A 24,768-nucleotide genomic window follows, 5' to 3' on the forward strand; every position below is an offset into this window, starting at 1 on the left:
AAGCAATCTTGTGGTGCTGAAATCCAATATGGAAAAGGCAGAAGCACTAGATATCTTTTCTGCATCAATTTCTACAGTAGATGTGCTCTTCGGTATCTGTATGTACCAACATAATTTGTAAAGAAGTGGGACAGCCAATACTAGGAAACAACAGGTAAAAGGAGGCAGCTGTACTCAAGGGCAGGTGGTCAGACAGCTTTCTCCAAAGGCTGCTGAAATATCTCCCTGAGTCTCTACAAGGTGGGTATCATCTATTAAAAACTTTGATGAGATGTACTGACCGATTGTAGAAAAACTAATATTACATGAACTTTTAAAATGACAAGAAGATACTAGGAATCCTACATTGATCTCTGGAAAGAACATGTGCTCTAGTAAAGCATGAACTGGAAATCAAGAGTACATACACAAATTTACCAAAGTTAAGTTATTGTCGATCAACTTGATTGTCTTCTATGACAAAATGACTCGCTACATAGCCCAGTGGTAGATGTAGCAGTGCTCATTGTAGCAGTGCTCAACATCAGCAAGGTTTCCTAGAGCATCTTCTACAGCAGCGTGTTTTGAGAGCTGACAAAATACACACTGAATCAATACATATTCAAAATCCTCTTGGCAGCTGTGCTTAAAGAGTAGGAATCAATCGCTTCATATTCAGCTAGTGGACAGTAATAATCTGAACATTAGGAAATCAACATAAGGTCTGATGCTGTCTGATATTTTCATCTTCAGCCTTGATGAGGAGACAGAATTTATGGATCAAATTAAAGTAGGAAAAGTAGCTGACCCACCGAAGATCAGACCTTCAATCCAGAAGCCTGGGCAAAGTCCAGTACTGGGCAAACAGAAACCTCATGAAACTCAACAAGTAGAGGTACAATTTCCTGCACTATTGATCAGTAACCTGTTCTCATCCTGCATAGAACAAACTATATGCTCATCACTACTAGAAGTGGTGGCAGCAGATCAAGTTAAATTGTTACTCAGCTGATGAAGCTGTATCTGCAATATTAAGCCCAGTCTTTTGCCTCACACTTCAAGAGGAATATTGGTAAAAACTCAAGAATTTGGAGATCAGTCAGAGGATTAAAGCACATGAACTACAGTAAAAAGTAAAGGTAGCTAGGCTTAATTAGTCTGACAAAGATAAAGCTAAGATACTATCTCATAGCAGACCATAACCATTTCAAGAGACAAATAAAGCCAAACTTTTCTAAATGTGCCAGATAATATACAAGGCATGGTTTGGAAGACTCAGATTTTACTTTACAAAAAATTTCCTTTAATAAAGGAGGGCAGAGGTGAAACAGCATACACAAACTCTTGTGAAATCTTTAATCCTGCGGGTTTTCAGGATTCACTAAACAAAGCCAGAGTTGACCTGACTAATCCTGCATTGGGCAGGAGGAGGGACTGGATGCCCTCTGAAGGACCCTTCCAATCAATATTTCTATGACTCATATAAACTGCTTACTTTGTCCTGAAGTAATGCAAAACTTTTGCATATATAACATAATGTACTAAGACAGTTCATAACTTGAAAAATGAATGCTTGACCTGAGTGTCTCTCGGTAACTTTATCTGCAAATTTCTGTTTGTAATCTGACAAAAGATGATTTCCATTAGGCTTGCATTTTCATAAAAAACCCCAAACTTTGGATATATTTTTATTAGGGAAAATGTATAAATAAATAACAAGTAAGGAAGTTAGCATACAAATTTGACAAAATTTTAATTTCGTATCTGTTTTTAACATTTTCATCATTTGCCTCAAATTTGTGATTCCTCTTTAAACAACAGAAATTAACAGCTGTAAGGAGTCCAAAAATGAACTATAGAACTTCTAAATGGTGAGAAAGAACAAGTTTAAAATTTTTATCTTCATATGACGTTTATACTGAATAGTAATATTTTCATAGTTGACATTTGTGTAGCAAGCTACCTCATTTTAGGTTCTTTTCTTCCAGTTTTTGATAAGATTTTAAAATTATTTTTGAAGTATAATCAATTATGCAAGGAATCAAAACCATCTTTCTGATGTATTAACCTGTTCAGTTCATGCCTGCAACTGAACAAATTTGAGAGAAGACACCATTTTAGCCATAGAAGAATATGTACAGCCAGAAATAGCTAATCAGTTCTTAAAGTCCATCTCTATCAAATTGTAAATTTAGCAATATCATATATTTTAATCCTAGGATAAAGAAACAATCAGCACATATATTATTTCTTCCACCAGCAGCAAAAGAAAGTAGACATGTAAGTTTTCAAGATTATGAACAGTACATTTTTTTTAGCCTAGCAACTTTCTACACACTACTGATCCATAATTTTTTATGTACAAGTTACAGATAGGTTCAACTGTTGTCTTTGAGTCACAGTGAGAGCTGAGCTAAGACACATCATCTCTCTCAAGAACATCCATAGGAACATTTTCACAGATCAGTTTGTATATTACTTGAAAATATTACTGTACTGCAAAATGCTAGGATTCCATTATATAATGTTAGAATATTTAAATCTTCCAAATTTCTGACCAAGAAAAACCTTTACTGTGTGCTGAAAAAGCTAAACTGATGACTAAATTTGTTTCAGAGGATTTCCTGACACTATGGAGGTCATTGGTAAATCATCTTTGAAAAAAAATTTTCATCTTTTCTCTCAAAGGTTGTACTGTCAGACACTTATCCTTGACAAAGGAACCATTTAACTATTAAAAAGTGATAGGTGCACAGATCCCCATAAACTAGCCTCATATCTCACACTACAAACCAAGTTTTGTTTATTTTTCAGGATGTTTGGCTTCAAGTTTCGGCGTTTAGCAAATCACCTTGCATATCTGCAAAGGATAGGTGATTCAGAGAAGATTTAAGGAAAATCAAGTGTGAAACATCTAATCAATCTAGTCAACTAATGCTGAACTTCATTCTTCAAAGAAAATAACTAAAAATTAATTTATTATATAAAATGGAAGAGGATATTATCATTACTTATACTGTAAGTCAACCTGTTGGTAAAATAAACTGTCCTTATCATAAACTTTATAGTCTTCCTTCTTGTCAGTAGAATATATATTTTTAAAACTACATCAGCATTTTTGTCCAACAGTATTCACTGCTTTGTTACGATACAGGTTTGATCAGAATCTCATCGTTAAATCCTGGTGGGACCATGCCACAGAGGTAGAGGGACAGAGATAGGCTTGTTCAGTCATGTAATGAAGATAGAACTTTGAGATGGGGTGAAAGAACATGGTTTTCTCATAACAAAACACCTGTTCAAGGATAATTCAGGATATGAATATGGATGTGTTTATTCCACTAGAAATAAAGAAAAATAGAAACAAGACCATGTGAAAACATTTTCTCTTCATCTATTATATCTTATATTTTTACATAGTGACATTCATTTTAAAACTAGACACATGAGAAAGATTTATTATTAGATTTATAAAGATTTATTTTAGTGGTTGACAAGTAAAGTAAAATTGCAAATTCCAGCTGAATAATCGCTAGTGTGTCTAAAATTTTAAGAAACTCCTAGGGAAGGGAAGTTTTCTTTCCGAAGTAGAATGGTTTTTTTTCAGTACAGAAAAAGCTTGCAGCTATAAATAAGTCTTCTTGACTTTATTTCAACATGCAAAGCCTTTTATGCTCAAATATGCATCTAGAATCAGAAACAATGAGTTTAATAGTCAAAAATACAGCTATGGGGAATTTTAATGTTAGAAAATATTATTCAAAAGGATAACATGGAATTACAGGCCCCCAGTAATGTCATGGACTGTTCCAGTTTGTCTAAGAGCTTGAATTACAGACTTTGTAAATCTGTGTAAGAACCATGTAAGAGGAGACTAACGTGATGAGAGCAGGTAGTGTTTGTAATCAGAACAGAAGTGCTTCCAATGCTTTTCACATTTCAAGAAAGCTAAGTAGAAGTGACAAGACCATGCTCTTCTCTAAAATATATTAAATTGTACAGAAATCAAATTTTTATTGATATTAGTAGAGATAGAAGTAAACTCTTCTTCAAAATACTGTGTTTTTGAATGAAGGCATTGTAATTGGAATTGTACATTCTTTTCAGAAAGGAAAAAAGAGGCAAGGTTAAAGTAAAGCTATTTTCTTCATTACAGAGAGAATGACTTTGAGAACGAAAAGGTGAAAGTGTGCTATTTTTCTATCTGCCAAGTATAGGCCAGAATGGAAAAGATCTTCCATGGCACTATATGTTTTTAGCATAAATGTAACACAATAATAATTTGTAATATTGTTACTTCAGAACCTTATGAAGCAATTGAACAACCATTATCATAATGGCAGTAATTGAAACCAGATTAATTTAAACAGTAATTTGATTAAATTTGCTGAAAATTTTAATCTGTATTTTTTCCCTGTAAGACCTTTATCAATGCATGAAGTTTTCAATTTGAGCTAAATGCACATGTTTTACTAATATGCACCAGGGGTGTTTTTTACAAGTATAAATCCATAAAGATTATTGGGGGATTTTTTGTTCTAAGAGAAAAAAAAAAATGTCACAAGATTTATGAGAAATTAGGGAAAAGAAACACTGGAAAATATACTGATGCTGGTACTCGTATATCTTTTATAGCATTGTTCAGTAATTTGAATGCCTTCTGCTTTCATTTTCTCATCAATATATTTGAAATAGGAAAGCATGATACATCTTCCAAGTGTAGAGTTAAAAATAATGCTAACTGAAATCCTAACATTTTGATCTAAAAAGAAAGATGAGGGCATGATCTTCATCATATCTTTTTCGAGGTACTGCCCTCACATAAGTCTAACTAGAATAATCTTTGTAAGTAGGTCTTTTCATGATCACTTGCAGAGATAATACTAGAAAAGAACTGGCAGGTTGTCTGTCAAATGCTGTTGCTCTCAAACCATATTTTTGAGCTAAAATACAAAATACCATCCAAAGTAATGATTCTAAAAAGTATGACAGTTAAATACATATTGTTTTATTTATTTGAAAATATAAACTTTTTATTTTGAAAGCTAACATTAGAAATTGCATTTTTATAAAATTAGATATACTTTTATATTTATGTAAATATAAAATTATTTATATCATATATATTGATGCACATTTAACTTTTGCTTTTCTCAAAACTAGATAAATAAGGAGACTTATGAAAAACAGAAATTGTAATGACTGTTTTTTAGCTAGCATATTTACTTAGGATGTAATTTTCAATCTTGTCTTCTGCTTGATTACAAAGGGAAAAGACAAAACACACACACAAAAAGGTACATGAAGTTATGTAAAAGAATGCACTATCATAATTTTGTAAATCTTTGTACATCCAGATTACTCTGAGTTCTCTTCTAATGCAGTGTGCTGTGTGACATGTACAACACAAAATATATAGAAAACAAACTTGAATGTAATAAAACCACTTAATTTTAAAATTATCACCTTTCTACTTCTTTCTGTCTTTTTTCTTTCACCATTACAGTGTTTCATGTTTTGTAAACATAATGTGAAATTAGTATATGATGTAAAACAAGAATAAAAATTTGAATTTTTTTTATACTGTTTGAAGTGTCTTTGTATGTCAAATATAAAATAATATGCATGTTAACCCTTTTAAATAAATGTTCAACAATTTAAAAGGGAAAAAATCAGAAACTCAGAAAAGAGATTTAAATAATCCAAAACATTCCTAAACTTACATCTGTCTTTACTCATCAGCCACCGGTGATACTGGAATTAGGAGTCTAATTAACTGATAAAACAAAATAAAACATTTTGAAAGAGTACTGAAAGCTTTTTTTATCTTACAAGATAAAATTGTCTGAATTAAGATTTCTAGGCCAATGTGAGGACTACTAGGAAAACACATCTGCATGTATCAAACTTCTGGGTTCCTGAAAAACATACTGCAGGGACTGTAATTTCTCTATTAGACTGAATGAATTATCTATTCAGATCTCTATGATCTGAAATTTCTTCTCTGTGGTTTTCTTGTTCTTCCTGTGTTATATTCAGTTTTGCTTTTTCCTTTGCAAAAGCCTCCAGTACAACATGCATGCTCAATATTTATAAATCTATCACAGTATTTACATGATAAAATATCATAAACTTACCTTCAATCCTATTTTTGTCAGATTTTCATAGATATATGATCTCTCCTAGGTAAGTATTTTATCTTCTTGCATATTAGGTGCATGCTATATTGCATTACATAATTTTATACAAAAATTATATTGCACTTTTTGCTAAAATGGTCAGTTTTGAAAAAGTACTCAGCAACACATATGCATTTTCAACATATTCATTTTCCAAGTTAAGTATTAGAGAAATGATACAATAGTAGAATTTATATTTTACCTAAAGTCTGAGCCTATCCGTTTTCCATTTTCTGGTTCTCCAGGATCTGGACACAAATTGGATGCCTGTTTAATACCTCCCTCATTTACTGGAAAAAAAGAACAAAAACAAGCAACAACAAAATAAACAAAAAAAGAGATACAGTAAAAAAGTTTTTAGAAAATACAGAAGTAAGCAATTAAAAAATATGAGAGTATGTTATTTTTAGGTCTTTTAAAACAGATTTTCTACAGAATATGATCACACATATAAACTCTAATTTCAATACATAAGTTTCTCCTCCCTATAATCAACAAAGAATGTATTTTCTGCTTTTTTTTTTCAAAAAAAATAACACAAGTTTTTTATCCGAAATATTAATCAGCTATTTTGTTTACTTGCAATATTATTGAGTCCATATGGAAATGTTATTATTATTTTTTTAGAAACATTAACATTTAAAGGAATGTTCATCAGGTTTAGGGCTGTAAGATTTTATTCTGAACATATGCTAATAAATGTCATCTCCACTAAGAGCTGACCTTTTCTCCTTGAATTGTAATAAAACTTGAATGCGTAAACTCCTGCTAAGAGAATTCTCCTTAATCAGTATTTAAAATGTATATATACCCAAAATATGGTGATATGAAGGTAAACTCAAAATGCCAGATTGATTTGCATACATTTATCTTACAATAAAATAAAATGGATCTTCAGAGAGAAACTTCCTGTGAACTATTCTCTCCATTTTTCCAGAAATTTGTATGCAAAAATCTGACCATATCTCAGCATATTCAACCACCTATTCACAAAACTGGAAAATTAGTAAAGGATGGTACTCTGTTATTACTTGATACATGACAAATTCATGGCTTGACAGATAAATATTTAAAAAAAAGTTGACATGAGGCCAAGTAATTTGTATTAATCATAAAAATATTTTAATCTTTATTCATCTTTATTACGGATGAACTAGACCAATGGAATTGCAGTACTATAATTTCACTTCTCTTTAAGGAAAAGGTTTGCATATAATTAGGGTAACCACACTGCTGGTTAAAAAAAAAATGTAGATTCTACCTATACTTTTAAAGGCTGTTCATTAACTTTCAGCTTTTAATGAAGAAGAATATAATTCAGAATCCTTGAGGTTTCTCTTCCTTGAAATTTGTCTTCTTATACACACAGAAAGGAAATAATTGGTTTGGTACCCCTGAGGAAGCCGACGGCCAAAGGCAAATGTACAGGCTTAAACAGAAAACATCTCAACACAGCACACTGCTCAAAAAACCTATCAAGCTCAGTGCTTGTCAGCTGGAACTATAGTATTTACTCTCCTCTGTCCCAAGACACCTGTAATAGGTCAAAGGTTGCTCTAAAAACACTCCAAGGCAATCTCTGTATTTTTATGTTCAGGGGAATTTTGGGCCAAGAGGAATCTTCCTCCTAGTTTCAGATTTCAGTCTTTTCTTCCTCCAATAGATGTACATGTGATGAAAGCATACTAGCTACAGAAACCCATGTTCACACTAATGTTGAAATATATATATTTCTGAGACCACTACCATTCCAAGACTGCACTTAGCAAAGCCATCTTGTTGGATAAGCATTTAAAATTAATGCTCTCTTCGAAATATTGGGGGCTTCATTTTAGAGACGTGAGAAATTCAGAATCATCTAAAGCAGCCTGCATATACATAGAAGACATTCAAAGTTTTCTGACATTAAATATATATTAAAGCTATAGTTAAAAATTATTCATCCTGTCTCATAATAATAGTATAGAAATTATAATGGTGCCATTTGGCCATGCATTGTATATCAATGCACACAAAAGAATTTTTTTTTTTTAAATAGTGTTTAAACAATATTATCTCTATTATAGTTCATGCTTTAATATTTCAAATAATTATTTTATTTTTGTACATTATTTTTCCCCATACATAGGTAACAGAGCAAATATTTATATAAAAAGGATATTCGGCTGGATTGCAAGACACAATAACTATTATGCATTTTGATTTCTACCAGAAATGGAAGCTTGAAAATCCTATTGGTTTTGAACACCTTCTGTATAAAGTTTCATTCCCAGAAACACTCTACAGGACATAATTTTAAATAATAATATATGGAATTATCAGTACTCATAAACAAAAATATAAAGGCTTATGTTACAGAAAATCAGTGAAATATTTTTTTAAAATAAGACATATAATGCAATAAAAATACAGAGGAAAATTTTATAGGTAGATATTGATTTCTAATTTGATTCCAATTCCAAAATACATTTACACAATCTTAAACCCATTCTGGTTTCTGTAAAGTGCCTAGCGAAAAGTAATTTCACAGTTTAGGATTTTTGTATTGATGTTACTTTTATAGACAATGCCTGACTTTTCAGTCTACAGCCCTATGTAATTCTACAGATATCTGTCTATATAGTTTTGTTTTACACCCCAGATGCTTATGTACAATATACAATTAAAGGGTTTCCTGTAGTAAATTAAATGCATCTAGGGAAAGCATTCATTCATGACCTGGTCATGAAATTTGTATCAAGAAAGTCCACAGTTAAAATCCAGATTGAATCAGATCCACCAAGTAATTAATTTGTCAGTGTCAACACTTCTAAACTGAAGCTGATGTGCACTTGTTTCAAAGTGTATCACCATATCAAATATCTTCTAGCTTTACTCTGTGCAAATCACCTGTGCATTAGTGTTGAATGTTATACAACTGATGCATTGAAAAAAAAAAAAAAAGAGAGAGATGCAAAATAATGAAAGAAAATACATATGAGAGTTCTAGACAAAAATTGCTAAAGACATTACTAACAAAAGGCATAATGTAAAATAGATATTCACTTATCCTTATTTTCGCTAACAGTTGAATGTCGATCAACGTTTTTCTTAAAGGACCCTATCTCTAATGCATTTACACTAGACCCAGCTGAGGCCACACTGAGAAAATTGTCTTGTCAACAGCCAAATACATAAACCTCTTATGAAATACTGTTTCTTCAACATTCTCGACTACCAAAGTGACTAGAGAATCAAATGCCAGACTACAATATAAAACCTTAGTTATCTATTATGATAAGATCATGATCACTAAAGGTACAAATCACCATGGCTTTCACCTTCACTTATTGTTGACTCATACATGTAATCTATTCTGAATAATCAATAACAAAAAAAGATAAATAAGTTTCCAGCTTCACACAGAATATCATAACAAATCAAATTATGTAAAGACCTTCAAAAATATGTTGATAAATATTATCACTAATTTCATAACAATCAGCTTTGGATATCATGAGTATCTACTACTTCATTATAAATATGGAATTCCAATTAAAGTTTATATAGTAGACAGTGTAATGATTAGTGCAAAATAATATATTTTATCATCCATTGTATTAATATTGTATTATCAGTTGTAACTACAGAATCACAGATGGGCCATTAGACAGAGACCTCAGTGATGTACTTTATAAACACTACTGTAATTATCTTACTGTTACTTCTGCATAATCAGTCTGTTTTCCATTCACCCAATAGGTATAAAAAGAATATTTGTTTTTAAATATCTTGATACAAAGTTTTCAAGTAAATCAGAAATGTCTTACAGATCTATTTAGGTGATGCAGTTTACAGAGAAATTGAATATGGCAATATATGACACTACAAAAATTGAACAGAAGTGTGTTTTGCTCTGTTTGTCTGACTTAGTGGATGCTAAAGGATTGTGCTGCTTGGAGATATCTTTGTCTAAAAAAATAATACCTTGACAGTTTAAAATCTAACACTGAAAATAAAAATGGGCGCTAATGCTGCTAAGTTCTGGAAACAGAATCCATCACCATTACTTTAAAAAAAGAATTAGTTCAAACATGTCCAACCTAGGGAGCTTCCAAACCAAATCCTTTCAGTCCTGTGAAGAATAACGAAATGTAGTACAATCCAACATATGCTAAATATTTAGTCCATTTTATTCAATTTTAAATATTTAAAATGTGGTTCCATTCCAAAAAGGCCTCTATAAAAATGGCACACTATTTTTCAAAAGTATGCTTTTAATATATTGAGAGACACACCTGCTTAATTCATGCTAGAAAAGTGCCTGACTCCTCATGATTTAATCAGGCCTTGGTCTACTGAGATGTCAAGCACTTTGAGTTTCTAATTTCTATAGCAAAAATTGAAGGCACCAAGCAACTCCAGAGTTTTTAAAGCTACACCTAGTTAATCAGCTAAAATGTCAGACTTAATGAATTTTTAAAAATTTCAAAAAGTGATCTCATATGTGTTTGTGCACCTGTAGATGAGAATACGTTTTAGTTTGCAAGACATTTGATGCTACTTCTAATGTTCAATTTAAAAAAATTGATCTCCTACTCACAGAATTTACAGCTACACACCTAGAAGGTTGTATATTTGTTTCCTTTCAAATACTGTAAATTTATTGTGAAATTATTGAAATAACACATCTTTATACAATGCCAGAATTATAGAAAGGCTGTCTTTGGAGTAGAACCATAGTTAAAAATTCACCATGCAGACTGGAGAAACCAGTTCTATTATCAGAATACATAAATAATTACACACAAACAGCACACCACAAACTTCACTCTTGCACTAGAAAAAAGTAACAAAAAGGAGTACACTCACAGATAGAAAACTTGTTGCTGTTGTCTTTCCCTGGAAACAATTTAAATCCTCTAGATTTAAAATCTATGGCCTTTTTCACTAGTTAAAACAAAAACAAAAACAAAAACATGTATCAGGCAATACAATCTAAAATATTTCATTTGACAAATTTTATCATGGAAGTATACACAAATTAGAGTACTGGCTACCTCACAAGTTCAGAGTTTTGCACCTTTGGTGCAAAACAATTTACAAAAATAAATATTGAGACCAATTTGTATACCTGACAAAGGAAAGAAATGGTATTTGCAACTTAATTTTTCTTCTCCATACATAATAATTTAAAAATATGGCCAAAAAGTGTTTATTTCCATGCACCACATAATTGTGTAAAACACTGTCACACATATATGGAACTTGGAAAATGAAAATAATTATAAACACGTTAGCTCTAAAATAGCTGTTTCTTCTGTGGTGAAAAAAAAAAGGAAGAAAAAAGGTATTTTAAAGTAGAAAATAAAGTACAGTCTGCTGTTCTTCTGTTGTTTCTGCAGCTGGTCTTCTTTCTAGCTTGAAAACTGTTATTTGCAAAATGTGGTATGGAAGGTAGCTGTCTCCCACATCTCCATTAAGCCCAGAGCTCATCTGTTTCTGCAAAAGTCCTTCTTCTGGGCTGGCTTTATGATATAAACAGTTAATCCAGACAAACCTTGTGGCCTCAACAAATCTTTGAAAGAAAACAACTAATAAAAATAGAATAAACCCACAACTTAACATATATAAAAAATGTAAGAAAGAATAAGCAAGTACACTACAAGAAACTTTCCTTTTCAGTCATTAAACTAAGTGCCTCATCTCTAATAGTCATGTAGTCTTGGCCTGTAAACAGTGAATTATACATTAAAATAGGCCTGCTTAAAATTTTAAATTCTAAGCTGACTTTATGTACAATACACTTAAGTGGCTTTATAGCCACTACAGCCACTGTGTGTTTTTTAAAAACTATATAAGATGTTTTATCCTGGTGTCATGGTTTGACACTGGCACAATGCCAGCGTCCAACGTGGCAAATATTGTTGATGAAGACAGCATAAATTAAAGGAGCTACCTCCAGGAGAACTTAACCTAAGTAGATACACTGTACCTCATAAAATAATTTTTCATACCCATTACTTCTTAAGAAAATCAGTGGCTATTCAAAGAACCTTTACATTAGGTATAAGTACCACAGTAGCAAAATATTATAAATATTAAAAATTTTATAAATAAAAGTATCATTACTAAGCACAAGAGAAGAACCAGATACAGAAGAAAGAGCATTCTAGAAGGAAAGACTATTTATAGGATAGATACAGGATGTGTTAATAAATATTTTTATACTTCTGATTGAAGAGAGTGAATTTTCTTATAAATACAGAAACACTATTATCTCAAAAGGAAAAATGTAACTTTACTTGTGTTATTATAATGTAACATAAAAGCATTCATAATTGTTCTGAGAAATACATTATTTGCAGAATTAAAACATATATGTTACCACAAAGTTCTAGATTCTGGGTTTGTTTTTTTTTTTTTTTTTTTACTCTTAATAGGAGAAGCCCCTCCTCCTCTCCAAATTAATTCAAGTCCATAAGCAATTCTCTTCTCAGGGGAAATCCTAAACCCAAGAACTCTACCTTCATAAAACAGAGCAATACTGGAATAACAGCAGTGTCAGACTCAGTCAGAGTCTGAGCTTTCTAAAATGTTATTTCTATGTAAATAGGAATGTTGAACTATAGCTCCAACCCTCTCTTGGCTTTCTGTGAGGATCAGTCTAAAATAATTCCTCATGAAGGAGAAGGTAGGCTTAGTTATTCTTCCAGCACCTAAGCAAGATGGGAGTGGTCTTGAATATATGAGCCCAGATGCTGGAATGACTTTAAATGTTCTCATTAGAGATATGTTTGTCCATTACTTTCAGAAGTCATCAAAACAACACACTAACAAAGGAAGACTGTCCTGTATTTCTTTTTTTCATTTGTTTCTACTCATTCTGAAACATATATACAGCATATTCCAAGTTTATGTACACAAGAAGAGTTCACAAGATCTAAAGTGGAACTGAAAATAGTTAAGAGTGTCTTGGTGACCACAGTGAAATCAGTCAAAGATTTTTATAATCATTTGCATCACTTTGCCAAGACTATTAAATACTACTAGGAAAGCAAGTAATTCCAGTTCTCTAAAGCACCTTTACCAGAGAAAAATTTTACTCTTAACTGGGGTTTGTATGTTGATTTACTGAACAGTAGTTTCTGAATGCACTGTGAAGGAGTATTTATAGAAATTAATATGGCAAACATGCCAACTCTAAACTATGTGTTGGGCTGCAAATGCATGAACATAAATAAAAATAACCCCACCATCACAAAAAAAATCTTCTACCCAATAAATAGATGATTTTATACTTGGCAAAATAAGGATTCTTTTGCATGTTAAACACATGACAGTAAGAACTGAAAGTGGATCTTGCTTTTCAGAAGTCTCAGAGGATGGATTCATGACATCAAACAGTATAGTTGTACACGTCTAAGCCCATTCACAGAGAAAAACAGACACTTTAAGAGATCAGTTAAAATACCTATTTTTGCATAAGATGAATTTATATGCCCATTTATCTCAAGAAAAATGTTCAGAAGTAACAATAGTACAAATATTTAAATATGATCAGATTAGTATGTTCTCCAAGAGCCAAGAGCCAAGAAAATAGATTATACTAATGAAGTAGGATACTCCTGTGGATACATACAAATATAATAGGAAGGTAGTGATAAGACAAAAGTACATTCTAAAAATAATCTAAATTTTTAAAAACCTATACGACAAAACAATCTTTCCAGTGTTATAATGCAAGGAGAGGCTTAAGGCTCTTTTTTTTTTTTTTTTTAATGATACTTTAAATTCATATGGAATCTAGGTTGGTTGGTTGGCTTTAAATTTATAAAGACAGCAAGACTGTTTATTTCTATTGTTTATTTTTGGAGAAGAAGGAACACTGGTGAATTTATTCACATTTATTCCTATGTGAATAAATATCTGAGAATCCTAAATCTAGTTTTGATAACATGAAGCATTATGAGTGGCATCAGAACTCTGTGAAATCAAATCAGAGATTATGTCAAAACCCTGAAAATAATTTAGGCATCCACCTTGGGATTTATGCTCAAGCTCATGCTTTTTTTTCTAGTTCAAGTCGTTTTAATACAAATACAGAATTATTGTTATTATAGAATTATAGAATGGTTTGGGTTGGAAGGGTCTTAAGGATCATCTAGTACAAAGTACCCGTTCTAGTACCTCACCACCCTCAAGGTAAAGAACATCTTAATATCTAATAAAGAACTACCCTCCTTGATCTTAAAGCCAACCCCCACTGGACTATCACTACCTGCCCGTGTAAAAAGTCCCTCTAGGGCTCTCTTTAGGGAATTGAATGTTCTCCAAAGTCCCCACAAAGCCTTCACTTCTTCAGACTGAAGAGATCCACCTTTCTCTCCCTCTCACTCTTTCTCTGTAACTTTTTCTATGGATAGAAGGCCCAATATTTTCTGTAAAGAAGGAAAGTGGATCTGAGTGCTTTATTAAGGAGGGAAGTCCCAGTAATAAAAGTCAGATTCTTTTTCATTACAGATGTGTGAGCTAATATTCAGTCAATAGGCACACCAGAGACATGCACACTTTTCAAGCAGACAATTTAAAGTGAAATGTGTTCAGAAATATTTTCTTGAAGGTTTTGATAAAAATAGTCTCTCATATAAGATAATGAAAAATTTTTGGCACACATAGAGACTAAAATATTATATTTTTTCTTTTCTTTAATAAAAGTCTGTGAAATTATGTATATTTATCCAAATTCTTATTTGCATGCATGCACTATATGCAGACATGCTGCACACAAACACTTGTAAGAGAGGATTAAGTCCCACAGTTCTACCATTTTATACTTCGAGATAGGCACTGCATTAAAAAGAGGCTTCAAGTAAAGAAGTTTTAAGCATAGAGATCATTAAAAAAATACACTTAGATGTAAAATTTGAATAACAACCTAAAGTACAGCAAGCTCTTAAACACTAGAAACAAAATTCAATTGTTTCTAGTTTGTTCAGTCGAAACAGAAAAGATTGTTCAGTTGACACAGTTCCAACTTCATTGAAAAAGTGTGTCCTGAGGACCAAATGAGAAAATAGTTCAAAAAGGAAAATTTGCTTCTACAATATGGAAGCATCAGGGTATATAGCCATGTGAAGGATATTTATTTAAAACACTGTCAACTCACAAATTCACATTCTTCTTTTGGTTATGCAACATCATTTATTTTACAGAAGTATCCAGCTTGTTCTTTCTATATTTTGTAAATTTTCAAATCAAATATAAACAATATTTTAAATGCAAAGGACTAAACCACCACTGTTCTATGTAAAGGAGGCACTCAGGCTGCATTATTTCAAGTAAGTATACAGGACAATGGAAGCAGCCCTTCCCTTCTCTAGAACTACTCTAACTTTATATTCACTATCTCCCAGCTAATGGACATGGAGAACAATATGATAGCATAAAGGCCATTATTTCAATTTTGTATATACAGCACTACTTAAATTACATATGCAAAAGCATAATACCGTGGGAAATAAAGAGGAATTAAATGTTCAGCTGCTTTCTGAAGTGGCAGAAAAAAAATTTGTTTGGACTACAGTGTAAAACTGATTTTGACTTGTGCACAACCAGTAATTCACTGATTATTTAAAATACTCAGTATGTGGTGATGGCAGATTTTACTCACAATACAATTTCTAGTGACAGAAATAAGAGTATTGTACACTTTGGATTTCCAGCATTGGCTGTGCATGTCCAGATATGTAAAATTCATCATGCATGATACTTCCAGTTCATCTTTGGCATATGTCTAATTAATTGTATTTCCTCTAGAAGTTCATCTGCTGCCTAAATGCATTGAACTTGCTACTTACTACTCATAAAAATTACCTTTTTTGGGGTTTTGGTTTTAGATTTACATCATATTCTCTACACATGTGATACAACTAACTATCCATAATTTCCACATTCCAGCAATGCAAGTGTTAAATATCCAGGTATCTTAGAGATCACCACTAAAAAACATCAAAACCTTGTGAATACACAAAGAATCTTCACTGTAACCCAACACACCAACTGATGTAGCACTATCTTCTAGAACCTTTCTGTGCCTTGAAAGTCAGCATGAGAGAACATGAATTTTCATCAGTTTTTGTAGTACATCATGAACTGCATAGGTTATCAATTTCTTAAATGTGAAGAGCCATACAGAAGAGGAAAAGACTACAAAGTATTGAAACACACACTTTTCATACTAATTAGGTTTTCACTTTTCGCATGAGCCTATCTTAGTTTTTTCTTTACTACCCACCCAGTCCTCCCATTTCCCCACATCCCTCTCCCCTTTAAACTCAAAGTACCCTGGTAAAATTGAACTGTATAGAAGATTTATATTTCAAATTACTGCAAATACTGCATTACTACACTGAATTATTGCACTGTATTACTAATTTAAAATGATATAAAATTGCAGACTTTCTACTATATTAAATGTATATAAAATGTCTCTAATTTGAAAAAATATTTTAAAGGAAGTATATTTAATATGTGTTTTCTAATATTAAATTATAACTTCACTACTTTTTTTTAATATTCTAACTAAAGTACGTCTAATTTATACCAACAATTTGTGGTCAAAAGAAGAAAACCAGAAATACCAAGGGAAAATAATGACACAATAAATCAGACAAATATCATTATAGAAATAAATATTGATTATGTAGTGAAAAACAATTAAGAACTGCGGGAAGTGCAAAAAAAATAATAAGAAAAACTAGTTCTGAGAAGAAAATTGACAAGGATGTATAAAAGGCAATAATTCAATTAAAATATTAACAAAGCTTATTGATTAAAATCAGTATGACTGATTTAATTTTTCCCTTTCTTCCTTCTAATCACTCCAGACTTGACTGTGGATGAAAAATTATCTCCTTTCCTCCTTCCAAGTGGGAACATACCAAGAAGTTTAGGATATTATTATCATTGCTTTTGGTCTAATAAAACTCTTGACAGTAATGCCCATCCATTATAGAGCTCATCCACCAAACATAACATATCTGTGTGATTTGTTACACAGAATAGGTATTTCCAAAAGTATAATAAAATATTAAACAAATGCAATTTTGTTATTAAATGCTTGAGTGCTAGACTACATTTGTGTTACGCTTATATCTTGAAACTTTTAAAATTTTCTAAGACCTCATATATACAAATCTTTTTATATACAAATACTCTTAGAAATCTTACTGCCAAATACATTTACTTTCTTCAGACTCCCATCTTTGTAGTTCTGGGTTTCAGTAACAAAAACAAAGAAACCGAAAACCCTGAGGACATATAAAGATCTATTACATACTAGACGTAAAAATATTTAACAGTTTTTCAAAAACCCTCTCCATCTTTACTCCTCATTTCTTCTCCCCGCTTCTAAGACCTCAGAAAAATACGATATGTGAATACATACAATACAGAATATTTTTTAAAATTATAAATAATTTTCTCATAACATCCTTTTGTTCTCAAAAATTTCATTAGCATATGATTTAATTTCCTATAACAAATCTTAAAATCTTCTTCCTTTCTAATGTCATAAATTCTCCTGTAGGACAGGAGGATTAAGAAATACTGGTTTAATAGAGAACACCCAGTAGAAAGATTTTTTTCTCCCTGATTTGTTTTTTCCTGGCCATTACTAAGTTATTACATAAAGTCAGATATCAGAAAGCATAAGGTAAGTACTCTTATAAAAGAAAGGGGAAATGACAGAGAAATTATAAAGGCTTACAAGAAAGTAATAAAAACATAGAGAAAGATAAAGAATGGAGATATCCATAAAATTATAAAATTTTGTAAAATTATTAAGTAGAATTATCAAAAAATATATTTCTTAAGCTGAGAATATATGGTTTAAAATGCGCAAATGTTTAATGACCTTTATTTAAAAAGAGAGATCTGGAGTCATTATTTTTTTTTTTAATCCAGAGTTCTCTTGAAATTATTTTCCTAAGAAAAGCACTGAGGCACTTGTGAACTGCTAGATGATGACAAGAGTCATTAAGACTTCCTGGCACTTTTTGATCCTGAGTCTGCTAACCAATTTTTCTCCTCCAACTACTGTATCTCCTTTTCCAACTGTTTATTTTTTCTATATTTAATTTATGATTTACAAACTGTACTAGAGGTCTTTTTCAGTGTTTGCATCTGGTACTCATTTGTTTCTCAAGGGCATTTAATTACGTGTACATGTATTTCCGTATTAAAATGAACATTGAGAATAGAATAGAATAGAATAGAATAGAATAGAATAGAATAGAATAGAATAGAATAGAATGGAATAGAATGGAATAGAATGGAATAGAATGTATAGGATAGTTGGAAGGGACCAACAACAATCAATACGCAACTCTCTCACCACTTCAGGGCTGACCAAAATTTAAGTAATATTATTAAGCACACAGCACAAATGCCTTTTAACATTTGCCCATATGCCTCTTAACATATCTTTAGACAGTAAAAGTAGAAGCTCTCACAAGAAAATGTTCTAAAATATCTCTCATGATGTATGCATATACACAAATAAAAATTCTAAAACCTTAATAAGTAAAGTATGAAGCTGATACAAACTATTGAATAATTAAATAGAACTAAAAGCATTACTAAACTCTGAATTCACCATATGAAACAAAAATAGCAGAAAACAAAAATATGTCCAGTTATCCTCTATTCTTTAGTCATGATGAAGCCAACAATTCTTAAATATTTGAAGAGGAAAAAAAACTCAAAAAATAAAACCAAACCAAAACAAAAACCCCAAACAAACAAAAAACATTAAAAAACACTTGGAAATATTATGTTTCTATCATGTTTCATTGTCTTGTTTTCACATCTGAGAAATACAGCTCATACGAGAAACTGTGATTGTAGCATCAAAAAGAATTTCTACTAAATCACAGCATTTGAAGTTCCTATATTTAACTGATTGAAAGGGGCTAGGGATCTCCATTTTCTCCGCCCTTATTTTGAATTGAGGAGACAAACTTTCCTGAATTGAACCACTTGGTTTCATTACAACTAAGGACCCAAAAGGTGCTGCTTTTCACTACCAGCTATCCTATCTAAATATATTTTTCATTAGCCTATCAAGGTGCATCTTCCAAGTAATCTTCTCATCCTTCATCTACTCCCTCCTTCTACAAGATTTCAGTGTTCCAATAACAAGAACTCTTCTTACTCATTTCCCTAATGAAAATATTTTCACACTACATACTAACTTGTCATTACTTAAGTTCTCTACATACTGACATTCACTTCAAAATTTGTGCTTCCATCCTGTCTTACATTTTACTTTGTAAGGTGGGATGACCAGGAAAATGTGACACCATCCAGTGTGAATTCTTGTTGATGAAGAAACTATAATCATGGACAGTATTCCTCAAGAGATCTCACTACTTCCTTATAAAATAATACTTGTACTTCCCTAACTTTAAGGAAAGTATTTCACCAAATGTACCTAAGGTTCCCTTTTCCCACTAATAAGCTTAGAGAAGATAATAATCATTAAGCTTTTGACACAATTTAAATTATTATTGAGATCCAGGTAGTGTATATAGTACAGCAATTTACAGCTAGCAGTTGAATTTGGGGTATATATAAATCTGTAGTTCTATTTATAGAACTCGTTCATGCATAAACTTCCAAAAAGTTTTACAAAACAATGGAGTATTGTTATTGTCTACTCACTCTGAAACACTTTATTCACAGAACAATCCCATGTAAGGCCAACAAGTACTACTCTTTTTCTGCAGTTATGATTTTTCATCTATGATAATATATCATAAAACTGCACTATTTGGGTCTTACCAGTTATATTCTCAAAAAAGCCCACAGTTAGGTATATGCATACAATAAATTTTTACAATTTTAAATCTTCACACTTACATACAGTAAGTTTTAGTAACTATATTTAGTATATTGAATTTTGTCTTCTCAATTATGAATTAATTTGCATAACTTGGGGGTGTAATTCTTAAATTAAAAAACACAAAAAATATTTTTCCAAATTAAAAACTAACTTTAATAGCTAATAAATAGAGAAATATTTTTTTAAGTAATTAATATAAAATTCTTTTATAAGTCATATAGTTCCATAATTATTTAATATGCAGAGTTTTTAAACTTCTGTGCATAATGAATTGTAAAAGAGAGGTTAAAATACTTCAATAATAGTCTGCAGGAAATTCTTTAGAAATACCTCCGGAACATCCCTCTGTGATAAAATTTCCTTCAAGTCAATTAGCAACTATCTCACATTCAAAAAAATTCCTTCAGAATATGTTTGTGTCTTTTTAGTAGGGAATATTACATGGAAGAAAATTATAGGTTATTTATTCAAGGTCACTTGATATGTTTTAATGGCTGTTATCTAATACTGGTGTTTGCTGAGTAAAAATGGTAAATTTTTACTCAGTATAGAAATATCCTTTAATAGCATGCACACATATACTGTACTGTGATAAGAGACACAGTAAAAAAATTTAATTTGCTAGCAAAATCAAGACCTTCAAAGTTGCATGAGGGAATAAAATATAAAATGCACATGGAACTAGGTGTGGCCTTTCTTCTCCAAGAAAGTCTATACAAGCCTGGTTTCAGTTGTATGTGGGTTGTCATACCTTTTGGTACCTGTAGTACTAATTTAATATGTGAAAAATTAGCACCATAACATAATTGTAACAGTATCTTGATGTCTAAATTATTCTCTCTTTAATATAATCTAATGTTTAGCACTTCATTTCAATAAAATAATTTAGAAGTATGTGCTGTACCTATGTCTTCTACTAAGGAATAGGTCAGAGACGAAAGGAACACTTAGAAAACCATGGAGAGGACACTTCATTATAATGATTCCAAAGAGGAAATGGGAAAAAAACTATATGTGTGTATCACAATTACTGCTATATTTAACTGCCAAAGTAGTACATTCTTACATCTTTAAATTAGAAGATATTATTACAGACCCGCGTATTCTCCCTCATAACTGAAAATAAGCCCTTTTTTTTAACTTGACGAAAGACATTGTGCAGTGAGTGCACAGCCACACAAGTAGTACAAACCAAACTGTTGATTGATTTATATCAGTTAATAAACAGAAAATAGTTCAGATGGCCACTGAAATTAATACAAATGAAATATAAACATCTATTTAATTATTTCTATTTTATATGCAAACCAGAGTGTTTGCTTTTAATTTATTCTATTTGATGATATATTTTAAAATTCTGAAGAATTGCAGCTCTCCTGTTTCAAAAGGTGTTAGTAAATGAAGCTACAATAACTTACACTAGTTATCCAGTAAGACTATACAGTAAGACAACAGATTCCAAATAAAACTGTCTTCACAAAATGTCAATCATATAATTAGGCTTCCGTAAATTGCTTGGGCTATAAAAGGTGCTTCTTATGAATATATTTGGGTTTATAATTTTTCATGTACAATTGATTGACATTAAGCACATAATAAAAATTCAAAATATAAAATAAATTGTATTCAACAACATTAGCCTGAAAAATTAAGCTGATCCCTTCCTGACATTGTGCATGTTTAAAAACACATCACATGCAATTTTTTTCTGAATATCTGCTGGTTAAATTAAGACATTCCAGCATTTCTTTTTGTCAGCTTCATGTTTCAGATATAGACATTTACTTTTAACACAGCAAACAATGCTAGTTTTATACTCCAAATGTTGTCATTATGAATATTTTAGCATGCAGATTAGATGATATCAATATAAAAATATATGAGATCTTTAGCTTTAATACTTTGATATTTGCTGAATATCCTAGCGCTCTAAATGTTGCTTTGATCATTGATTTCATGTTTGATAGAATGAATATGTACAGATGTTTTAAAAAACAAAATTTTGCTGAAGATTTAACCAGATGGGAGATGAATACAACTGCATCACCTACTAGTTTAGAACAGCAGCTATTTATAAAGTACATTCTTAATGTTATGCTTAATTAAATCTAATCACATATGCAGAATAGATTAATAGTCTAACCTCAATTCTCTAAACTTTCATCAGCTATCTCTTACACTAGGCTTTATTGTGAAATATAATGATGCAAGCTATAAAGTCACATCAAAAGAAAATTCCTTATATGTACATTTTGTCTTTTTATAAATTAAATCAATTTAAATAACCAAGACAATATTATTACTAATTTTGTTTTTCCATCTGGCTGCCCTACTAGAACTCAAAGTTAGACAGATTTAATCCCTTTCCCATTTGGTTCAATTACATTTCCTAAATTGAGATAACTGAACTTTCATTTTTAATGTATACAAAATATTTTTTCATAACTACATGGGCACAAGTAAAATAATATCCAATACCTCTATGAGTAACAACTGCAAGTTCTTTAGTTCTTTCTATCTGTTCAGCATTTCTTGGTCGTCGTCTTGTGCTTTGTAAATTTGCTTGATGAAGAGAGAGTGTTTCCTTGTAAGTGGCCGACTCCAGAACTGATTTTCTTATATTCATAGCTTGTACTCGTTGTTCTTCAGCAGATTGTCTACAGGTGGTCGCTGCACTGGATACAGCAACATCAGCAGATGTGCTAGCAACAGTAATGGCACCAGTAGTGGCTGCAATATGCTCCTCTAACTCACCAGTGGAGGCAGTTTTGATGAAAGAAGAACCTGTGGGACACACAGTAGTACTGGATGCTAACTTTTTCTTTTGAATTGTGTTTTCTTGATCAATCTAAAAGATTAAATTTCCCTCTGTTTAACACAGTAAAGACAACTGACATGAAAAGATGAAAGTCAGTAGGCTTTATTTAAAAAATTGAAGCAATCAGAACATTGTTTAATGCTAGTGAACATTTTGTAGTAGTGATAACACATGTTAAGTTTTAAATGTCCTCAAAGCTCAAACTTTTTTACCAGCCAACATGACAACACATAATTTCCACCCCTGCATGTTCAGTCTTGAATCAGCATGGCTAGATCAAAATATACAGCTATACAATTGATAGGGGCCCCACACTTTGAAAAGTGGTAAACATACTATTGAGAAGTGAAATGGCAGCATTATGTAGTAACCTAAGTGGCAGAAAAAAGCTGCCATAAGCTACTAATCCAGCTACTAATAAGGCTGCCAGATATGCTCATTCTCTTTATCAAAGCTTGACAGAACTCTAAAAGCACATTTAGACTTGACACGAGGCCAAGTGTAGATGAATAATAAGTGGTATCCATTTAAACAAAACTTGTCAGCATTATTATTTATACTTAAGATTGTAAAAAGGCTTCATACGTAATTTTCTTTTTGCTCCTTGATTTTTTTAATAGACCAGGTTATTTTACTAAAAACTCTCACACACAAAATGTTTGATAAGCTAAGAAACTTGTCCATACCCTGCCTGTGTAAACACTGTTAGCACTTATAAGTTCTCTAGTATTTAAAATATATAAACAAATTTTTAATATTTTATTAATATTTTCATCCTTCCCCATTCCCCATATTTAGTTGTAAATGTTTAGAAGCCAAGTCTCTCACCTGTGAGCATTTAGAACATCTTAACATAGTAGAAACTCCATCTTGACTGGAACAAATAAATGACTGGGCAATGAATAACAAAATTGACCATAAAAAAACGGCATAAACAAAGCTGATGTAGCATGAACTGTGCAATTTTTTACTAGTATCATTAAAACATGGCTTTTTTTATTCCATCATAATGATTAGGGGCCCTTGAACAGTCATTCAAACAATAATATTCCACACTTCTCTTTTTGGTTCTATGCTCTCCTCTCATACTTTGAGAACTGCCTTTTAAATGTAGGGTGATATCAGGATGGAAAGCAACAAGAGTTTTCACACTTTTAGAAAAATCTGTCCACTATAAAATGGAAATAAGACTCACAGAGGAATTAAGCATTATATAGTATATTTAAGGCACAAAGTAGATCAGATTTCTTGACAGAATTCTCAAATGTTCTGTATAAAATAATGGAAGAGATACTCATATCAGAAATAGTCTTACTAATAAATTCTCTTTTGTTTACTGCAGAAATTTTAGGTTAAAAATGGTTTCTTTTATCATACTATTAAAAATACTAATATAAGAGGATATGTTAGCTTTATAAAGACAACAAATAAAGCTGATATAGGTGCATATTATTTTTGCTATCTAACTTTTAATGTCTTAACATCTGTTCTGTAGTATAGCACTTCTTAGTCATAGTGGTGGTTTCCCCTGCAAAACTAGAAAACCTTAGAAGCACCATGTAAGACTCCAGGCTTAATGTGTCAGAGACCAAACCAAAAACTACTTGCTATCCTGTAACTGCAGTGGCATAAGTAACTAAAATAGATTTAGACATATTTTATTGTTTATTTCATAATAAAATAAGAAAATGGTGACAATATGCATAATATCAAAAGTCTGGACTACTTCTGATTCAGTATACAATAAATTTTGACAGATTGGTATCAAGTTTAAAACACAGAAAATACAAATGCATGGCCAAGAGATATTTTGGAACAGAAAAATGTTTAAAACAAAGAAAACTTAATGTATGTTACATAACCACTGCTATTAAAACAAAATCTATGTGAACATATCTTTATCGTGC

The 24,768-nt window shown here is 31.4% G+C and overlaps 1 protein-coding gene across 4 annotated transcripts in view; it reads right to left on the reverse strand.

The window, feature by feature from the left end:
• CSMD3 (CUB and Sushi multiple domains 3) overlaps positions 1-24,768 on the reverse strand; it is a 574,229-nt gene that overhangs the window by 323,450 nt on the left and 226,011 nt on the right. The window contains exons 7-9 of one of the 4 annotated variants that reach the window (XM_032747036.3): positions 22,522-22,827; positions 11,010-11,087; positions 6,361-6,448 (exon numbers count right to left, since the gene is read on the reverse strand). In XM_032747036.3, coding sequence (XP_032602927.2) covers positions 6,361-6,448; positions 11,010-11,087; positions 22,522-22,827 — 472 coding nt within the window. The remainder of the gene's footprint in view (positions 1-6,360; positions 6,449-11,009; positions 11,088-22,521; positions 22,828-24,768) is intronic. The other 3 variants (XM_032747038.3, XM_032747039.3, XM_032747040.3) reach the window with 3 other exon arrangements.

The sequence above is a fragment of the Taeniopygia guttata genome, chromosome 2 (genome assembly GCF_048771995.1).
Source record: "Taeniopygia guttata chromosome 2, bTaeGut7.mat, whole genome shotgun sequence".
NCBI lineage: Eukaryota > Metazoa > Chordata > Aves > Passeriformes > Estrildidae > Taeniopygia > Taeniopygia guttata.